Below are 7,968 nucleotides of genomic sequence, written 5' to 3'. Positions count from 1 at the left end.
TTCCTTGTATATGTAAAATGTACAATGAGCAGTCTGTACAGGAATGACTGCAGTTTATTGTGCCAAAATACAAATCTTGTTTATTTTTCCTGTCTTTGTTTGTTTAGTTTCTCTTTTAATAATAATAATAATAATAATAATAGTAATGTAAACGATATGGTGGATGTTGTAAATGTAAATGGACACTGGCATGGTCCTTTAAGGTCAATATGCTCAAGGGTCAACCAGCCGAGACCTTAATGTTTGTGGTTGTATATGTTTGGCTGGTCTGTGCGTGGCTTGGGGGGAGGGTGTAGAGGAGATTGTTTTGGTGCTAGGGGGGAGTCCCCTCCCCCTGCTGTGAGCTCATCTGAGGCAAATATTGTACTCTTTTACTCAACTACAATTATTTGAAAACATTAACTGCAAGATATGTTTTGTCCTAACAATAATCTTAACCTACAGTTAAGATTATTGTTAGGACAAAACATACACTCAAGTCCTATTTTATACTTTACTTCAATCTTGCATATTTGCACATTTTGCCAATACTACCATATTATCTTAGTTGACTTTTGTACTACTTACTCAAATGGCATTTTCTTCTTCCACCACTGGTTTGGGAGGTCGGTGGTTTGGAAGAGGGTGTAGTAGGGGTTGTAATCTATACCAGTGGTTCCCAAACCTTTTAGTTTGAGATCCAAAAAGAGAAATTCGACACCTCGCCCCCAGGACCCAAACTAGTGAAAATGGCACATATACAAGCTCAAAACTTGCCACGGATGTGATGCGTTGTGAGCTTATAGATTACTATCACTAAAATGTCTTTTAGGAAATGGGGGGGGTATTTACTCCCAGGACCCATAAAATGAGCCCACGTCACGACCCACAAATGGGCCCTCCTGACCCAGAGTGTTTGGGAAAACACTGGTCTGGAGGAGATTGTTTTGGTGGCTTGGGGGGAGGGGGAGGACGGAGTCCTCCTCCCTAGCAGCTGCTCCGAGACTACGGGAAGGGACAGAGGTCCCTCCCAGCATGCATCACACACACTGCAGACAATACCAGCTTTGTGGTGGGTCGGGAGGGGTGGCGGCGAGGGGGTGAGGGAGACGACTGATCAGAGATTTGGCAAACAGCTGCTAATAAATACCATAAAATGTCACCCACCGCCTGGTGTCACCTCTGTATGTGTGACACTTCCGCGTTTACAGCCATTGTCATATACCGACTGTACCAGCTACTGTAAAGAAGCTTTGAAGCTATTTCAACACTGTGTGTGTGTGTGTGTGTGTGTGTGTGTGTGTGTGTGTGTGTGCGCGCGCGCACGAACATGTCTGTGCTTTTTCAGGAAATATAGTTATTATTTCATTCATAAGCCCTAACCACTTTCAGCTTCAGCATTATTCAAAAATGGCATCTATGCATTGTGAGCTTGTAGACTGGCTATTTCTGTACGCTCAACCCTTAAGGGTCCATTTGGTTCCTATGAGGTCCCCCTGGAGCCTCCTCAAGGTCCCCTGGGGGTCCCTGGACCCCACATTCAGAACCGGTGCTTTTATAGTGTGTGAGTGCAGTGCATGTTTGAGCAGGATACGTTCAAGAAAGTTTTAATGAAACAAATACCAAAAAAATATTTCAGATTGTGTTGACATGGCCTGGGTTTTGATCCAATTTAAATACTCTTTTGGTAGGAGTGTGTGCGTGCCACTTTTGAGGGATTAGTTGGCTTATGTTGAGCAACAAGTGACAACACTGCAGGAAGTGTCACTGGCCCTGGGCGAGGGAAGGGCCAATGACAAAGAAATATAGATGAAGGAGGAGGGGCTGGTGGGGGAGGGGGTCTCTTCTTGCAAAATGCTGCTTCAGAGAGAGAGAAAGAGAGAGAGAGAGATTTTGTTGAGTTAAACGCAAGGCTTGTTGAATCAAGCCTTTCTAACGGTGCAGTTGAGTCAGCTCAACATTATGACATTAGAAAACACTACATCACATTGTTTATTCAGCATAAGCATATCAGTATGTAATATTGAATGCACAATTCCTTCAATAGTTTGAAGTAGCGATATGTTAGCAATATGTTTGAAGTACATGAGCTGCTTCCAAGTCATCTTGTCTAATCTCAAGTAGACAGTATTTAAACAGATTAAACATTCCATATTGTAGCTGTTGAAATAGTAGGCTACCCACTACTAGACAGATCCATGTACTGTATTTACTGTTTTTATGATATGATTTAGGCTTATGTGGTGTAAACCTTTATCTGTTATCTGTACCGATCCACTTTCATCAGCGTAAGCATACAAATATACTGCACCAGGGTTTCTGCTTTATCACTGTATGCCTAGTGATACCAGATGCAACTGTTGTTGACATAATGTTTTATTGTGTACTTACTCTTATCACACTCTGTTCCTTTTTATTCATTTACATTGAGACACACTTATCCTTTCAATATTAAAACCTTTTAACAATATAAAAATGCCAATCTACAAGCTCACGTGCCACGTTGTGACGCTTGTACTTCAAAGTACTTCATTTTTCCTTTCAGAAACTTATTTTGTGCAGTAGTTAAAAAGACAACAAAGATTCACAATACATAGATACACAGATGCTATAAAAGAGATAAAACCTACTTTTAAAACTAGTAAAAGCATATTAAAATCCATATGGAGCAATTCTATAAGTACTGTAGGATGGTGATGAAGTACTGTAGGTGATAACTTTGCATAAGTGTCACGTTGCTGCGCGTTGTGAGATCGGCTTTTACGCAACACTATTGTATAAGGTATTATTTTATGAAAAACATAAAATGTTAAATTATGAAGATACAAGGTCTTACAGCAGCGATATGTTAGCAGCAACCTGTTGAATAAATACTCATCTGTGTGCTAAAGTAAAAAAAGGCTATATATAAGTCATGTATATAGCCTATCCCTGATTTTCTCACTGCTGTAACTTGTAGCCCAAACAAAGTAGTATTTCCCTGTGGGAAATCAAGGGAGTGGAGGAGAGAGAAGAAAGTGAAGAGACAGTCTGCCTGGATACTGGGATCTTGCCGTCAACCAATCAGCTTGCAGGCTGCTCTCCAGTGTTTTGACAGTCTCTAGCAGCTGCCTGGGGGTCACAGAGCAGACCATTCATTGTCAATGGAGCATTTAACCCCCCCCCCCCCCCCCCCCCCCCCCCCCCAGCCCCAGACAAGCATGGCTGCCTGGCTGGCTGCTGGGGAAGTGATTTCTTTCTGTTTGTGGGGGATGTTCCATTCTACACAGAGGGGGGATGTGATTTTCTTTATTTTGGGGGGAAGTTCCATTCTACACAGAGGGGGGATGTGACGATACACTTCTTAGTTAGTGAACATTTAACTGAACAGCCATTGAAGAAGTACTCAATGTTTACTTAAGTAAAAGTAGCATTAATCCATCTAATCTGATCTAAATGCCTACTTAAATACCCAACGTACAAACAAAATGGATTGATTTATTGAATACTTTACTAACAGTTTGCGAAAAGTACAGAGGTACAGTTATACAAGGATGCTAAAAGGATTACACAAAAAGCCCAGGTGGCTTTTTTCCATTGTGGTCCTATGTATTCAATTGATTTCAAGTTTTTAATTTTTAATAGCTAAAATAATTTTAATAATTAATAATTTGAATAGCTAAAAACTCAAATACAGTGCCTGAATAAATGTTAGTTACTTTCTATTTAATTAATTTAGTTATTTTTATGTACTTTAATGTTTTACTATTTACTTTAAGCTGCTGTAGTTTTAGTTAGCTACTTTTTGTTACTTTAGTTTCAGTTCATTCTAGTTACTGTAGTTACTTTTAAGCTGCTGGTTGGTTTGCTTTCAGTGAATCAACCCTATGATTTTATCCCAACTTCACTGCTGACCCCCCACTGCTGGCCTCCAAATGCCCCCCATTACAGGATGAACCCCAGGGGCAGCCAGCAGGGCCTTTTTACACCTATTATTTTATACTCCAGTACCATGGTGTCGCTTGCCCACAGGGTTTGTTGATGCAAAAGTTACCCAAAACCTCTCAAGACAGATCCAAAAAGAAAAAAAGGGGGAAAATGTAATATTCATATCTGCTGTTGGGCAGAAACCAACTATGTTGAAAATATTAACCTCTCGGGAAGAAAAAAAAGCCTCATCAAAGTTAGCATTTAATATATATTGTCACTTGAATGACATATTATCATCACTTTACCCAAATACATCTCAAGTGGAGTTAGATGTTAGATGTTTTTCAGCCTCTAATGTGGAGATTGTTATTTTGTCCATTTATTAGAATTAATTTGAACGACAGTTTTAGGATCCAATGGCGTTAGGTTGTCATAAACGATTTTTTAATACTTTATTATTATTATTTATTATTTTGACTGTCTTGTTGTGAAGTCCCTTGAATAACAGTGTGGTTTCCATGTGGATCTGAGTTAGCCTCGCATAGCCAGCCTTCAATTTGCCGTTGCAATGCATATTGCCCCAAATATCCACGCAGTGATATTAGTATGGCTACGCGAGGCTTGATCCGAGTGTCATTTGTCGGTGACAGACATCATTCATCTATGATAGTGGTTCCCAAAGGGGTCATTGGGGGAGGAGGAGGGGGGTTCCAGGGGGTCCCAGCTAAATGATTGATAGCTAGGAACCAAATGGATTTGTAGGGACATGTCAGTAACTGAGTGTACAAATGGAACGCTCTCAAAAGTGAAGGGGTCCATGGCTTAATGCATACCAAAGTGGGGTCCTTGACATGTCATAACTTTGCTCTGGTAGAACTTGTTAACCCAACATGTCACCCAACAGTGAGGCTCAATGTAGTCTACACAACCTAAACCTGGCAGAAAAATCTACATTTACGCTTCTTGTGTATTTGAATTATCATGGCAATAACACAATTATGCTTTGTGTTTTGTAATATACATACTGAATTGTGAACAGAAAAAAGCTCGAGTAAACATTCACACGACTGCCAACACTGTAGACATGCATGTATTAAAAGGCAAGCGAGATACAATTTCATTATAGGATTTACTCAACTGTATCAGCATTCTTCCTAGTTAGGCATTTCGTCCTAAATGACCAAATGTTTGAGAGTTCAAGGGTTCTTATAACACTGATAATAATTAAACCTCGACATTCAAGTATGCAAAGATTCTAGCATTAAAATGAATGCAGGCATAGTTCTCAATATCAAATGAAATTCAACCATGTGCTTATTGTGGGAAATTAAGTCAAGCAAAACATTCAATTCACTTTCAATTCATATTCAGTTTATTGTAACAAAAACTGTAAAAAATAACTGTACAAGTCTATACAGAAACCCATTGCAAAAATGTACAATAAATGCATACTAACTCATTACAAAAATATACAATAAATGTATACCGAGCTTCAAACAGCTTACAAAACTAAAATGTTTTCAGTTCCTAGAAAGGTAAATGGACTGTTCAACAGGCCAGTTAAAATGCTACAAGGACTCAACACCCATCATATGATGTAGTATAAAGCCAGTATTTGAGACGATAGGCCAACAACACTGACCAACCCACCAACCACTTCAGACTTCAGTTAGAATATAAACCACCTTACCAGCCTCAACTGTGAAAATGGTTTGCTTTTAACATTGCTCAGCGAAATGAGCAGATCTTGTAGATCTGCAAATTTTGTTGAAATGTTCACCCTAGTGTTCATGTAGGAATTCAGATGGGAAAGTCCAAACCTGTGGGCATGTCCCATACAAAGTAGTACCCATACATCCCACTGTAAAACCCTCAGTGCTAGTTTATCAATTTGTACTCAGTCACAAATGTGATCTTGGAAATGTACCTGAACAAAACCCCAGTTCTGACTGGTTTTCAAAAACATTCACATCTGCCAAAAAGCTGTATTTCTATCATGGCGGTTATTGCACCTTGAGAACACCATTTTACACAGCCATGGCAGCTAGATTTAGTGCTCAAGTGCTCACATTACAGGACTGGTTCTCAATGTGGACCAGGGGGTCCACAGCTAAATGATGATAGCTAGGGACCAAATGGACACTCATGGAACCTTGACTTGGGTCTGTAACTGTTAAGTATAATAAGAATGGAACTAAATGTTCCCGTAAGGTCCATTTGTACACTCAAGAGTTAAAATAATTACAATTTCTAAACGTGTTAATCAAATGGAGGTCTGTGGCTTAATGCATATTAAAATGGGGGTCCTTGAAATGTAAAAACGGTTGAGGCTACATGTCCAGAGCCACTGGCAGTGCAAAGTAAGCCTGTAAAACAGCCAAACGTCTGAAAAGTCTTAAGTCTAGTGCCAGTCTCCAGTGCTACTAATCAAACAGGAGTAGGTAGGAGGTCAGAGGTCGTCAGAGGTGTCATGGTAGTGCAGTGACATTAGCCCGTTGGCCCGGCTCACGTTAGCTGGACACCTTTACCATCAGGTTCTTCGGGGGGCTATTGCGGCCACTCATCAGAAAGTGGTTCTTACAGTACGACAGGTCGGCCCGGAGGGCCGGTGGTGAGGGCGCTGGGCCGGACTCGTACAACACGCAGATGGAGCCGTCCTCGCCAATGCGATAGGAGACCTCGTTAGGGTCCACCCACAGCGTGAGTTCCCGGGGTAAGAGGTTGAATAGCTCCTCGACCGTGATTCCGATGTGGTGGGCGGCCCGGCCGATCAGGGGGTCCATTTCGTGGTTGATGCGAATGCAGCGGTAGCCGGAACCCTTCTGGGGTCTCTCTGGGAACCAGTGGTGCTGGTAGCGTTCTAAAAAAATACAACCAAAAAAAAAAAAACTATCAGCAAGTATTCTAAGTAGGCAACCAATTGCATTAGAATGAACACTTACAGAATGTCTCCAATTCATGCAAAACATTAAAGCTAGGTCACCAATCACAATTTGCATATGTTGAGGAGGGATGGCTAATGCAACATGGGGACTGGGGGGGCAATGTGTCCTTGAGGGGGTCCTATATGGACGGTGGGGGGGGGGGGGGCAGCTAAATGACATCACATAATGACAATAAAATTGGAGGTAATTCACATCAAAATGGTTTAAAGGGTTATCTGCCTACGTGCAAATGTGTTGCTGCAAAGTTGTTATTGGAATTTGGGCCTACTGTGTTGAGCTTGTAGATCCGTTTCAAATGGGGTTAAAATGATATTTTGAGGGGGGCCTCCAAAGGACCGACTGAACCCCGCATGAGAACCAATGCTTTAGAAATAACATACCAGGCAGTATGATATAAATGAATACCTAGGCCTACTGGTCTAGACAGAGAACCAATATGGGTCCATACCCAAATGGACCCCATGTAGATAAGACCCTGCCTTACCCTTTATACAAAGAACATTATAGTTGGGTAAAAGCTAAGGGCTAGCCTTTACCAAGCGATACGGTGTCGTATCAAATGGGGGTCCATGGCCTTTAATGACATTGGCATTGAAATAATCACTGCTACAAATTGAGCTTTTGGTGTCAGGGAACATTGTACCGACCTGAAAGTGAGTTCTGGAGACAGTCTTTGAAGACCTGCAGTTGGTTCTCGTTCAGACAACCTCTGGTCCTCAGCAGTCTGGACACGAAGCCTGCGGCCGCCGACACCTCCGGAACCATCTGGGTCCTACAAGATCCGGACGACGATCCTCCATCACGGTGCTCCATCGTCTGCTCCGTTTATAGTTCCGATCCAAACGTAGAAAAGGCCGCTTTGAGACGTCAACGACGTGATTGTTTTTCAGGCCGAAAGGAGCTGCTTGCTTGGGTAGATCCAGTTCCAGCCGACGACGATTGATATGTAATACCGGTAAATCAGTTGGAATCAAAAAGTCTAATTCTAAAGGAAACTGTCCTGCTTCTAAAATAAATTCGTATTTGGCTTGTGTTCCGTTCCGTCCACACTGTGGATGCGGGTCCGAATAAGAGCAGATGTGAGATGGTTGCCAGCCAGGCTGTTTATTTATAGGGCCTGAACGTCCTGTGGGCC

General features: G+C 41.6%; 1 protein-coding gene across 1 annotated transcript; it reads right to left on the bottom strand.

Moving 5' to 3' along the window:
* Positions 1-5,237: 5,237 nt before the first annotated feature.
* Positions 5,238-7,968, bottom strand: btg2 (B-cell translocation gene 2). The gene is made up of 2 exons (XM_079510141.1): positions 7,481-7,968; positions 5,238-6,748 (listed from the first exon to the last, which is right to left on the bottom strand). Exons 1-2 carry the CDS (start codon positions 7,644-7,646, stop codon positions 6,399-6,401), a joined length of 516 nt encoding a protein of 171 aa, XP_079366267.1. The 5' UTR covers positions 7,647-7,968; the 3' UTR covers positions 5,238-6,398.

The sequence above is a fragment of the Electrona antarctica genome (assembly GCF_951216825.1).
Source record: "Electrona antarctica genome assembly, chromosome: 9".
Classification (NCBI taxonomy): domain Eukaryota; kingdom Metazoa; phylum Chordata; class Actinopteri; order Myctophiformes; family Myctophidae; genus Electrona; species Electrona antarctica.
Note: the sequence above shows the minus strand (reverse complement) of the source record. Positions and strands in the feature narration are given on the sequence as shown.

What these genes read in the sequence shown, in the direction of transcription:
- btg2 (XM_079510141.1), bottom strand. Translation starts at nt 7,646, where the DNA reads ATGGAGCACCGTGATGGAGGATCGTCGTCCGGATCTTGTAGGACCCAG. An exon ending in TCTCCAGAACTCACTTTCAG is followed by an intron (nt 6,749 to 7,480) that starts GTCGGTACAATG and finishes GTATTTTTTTAG; the next exon opens with AACGCTACCAGCACCACTGG.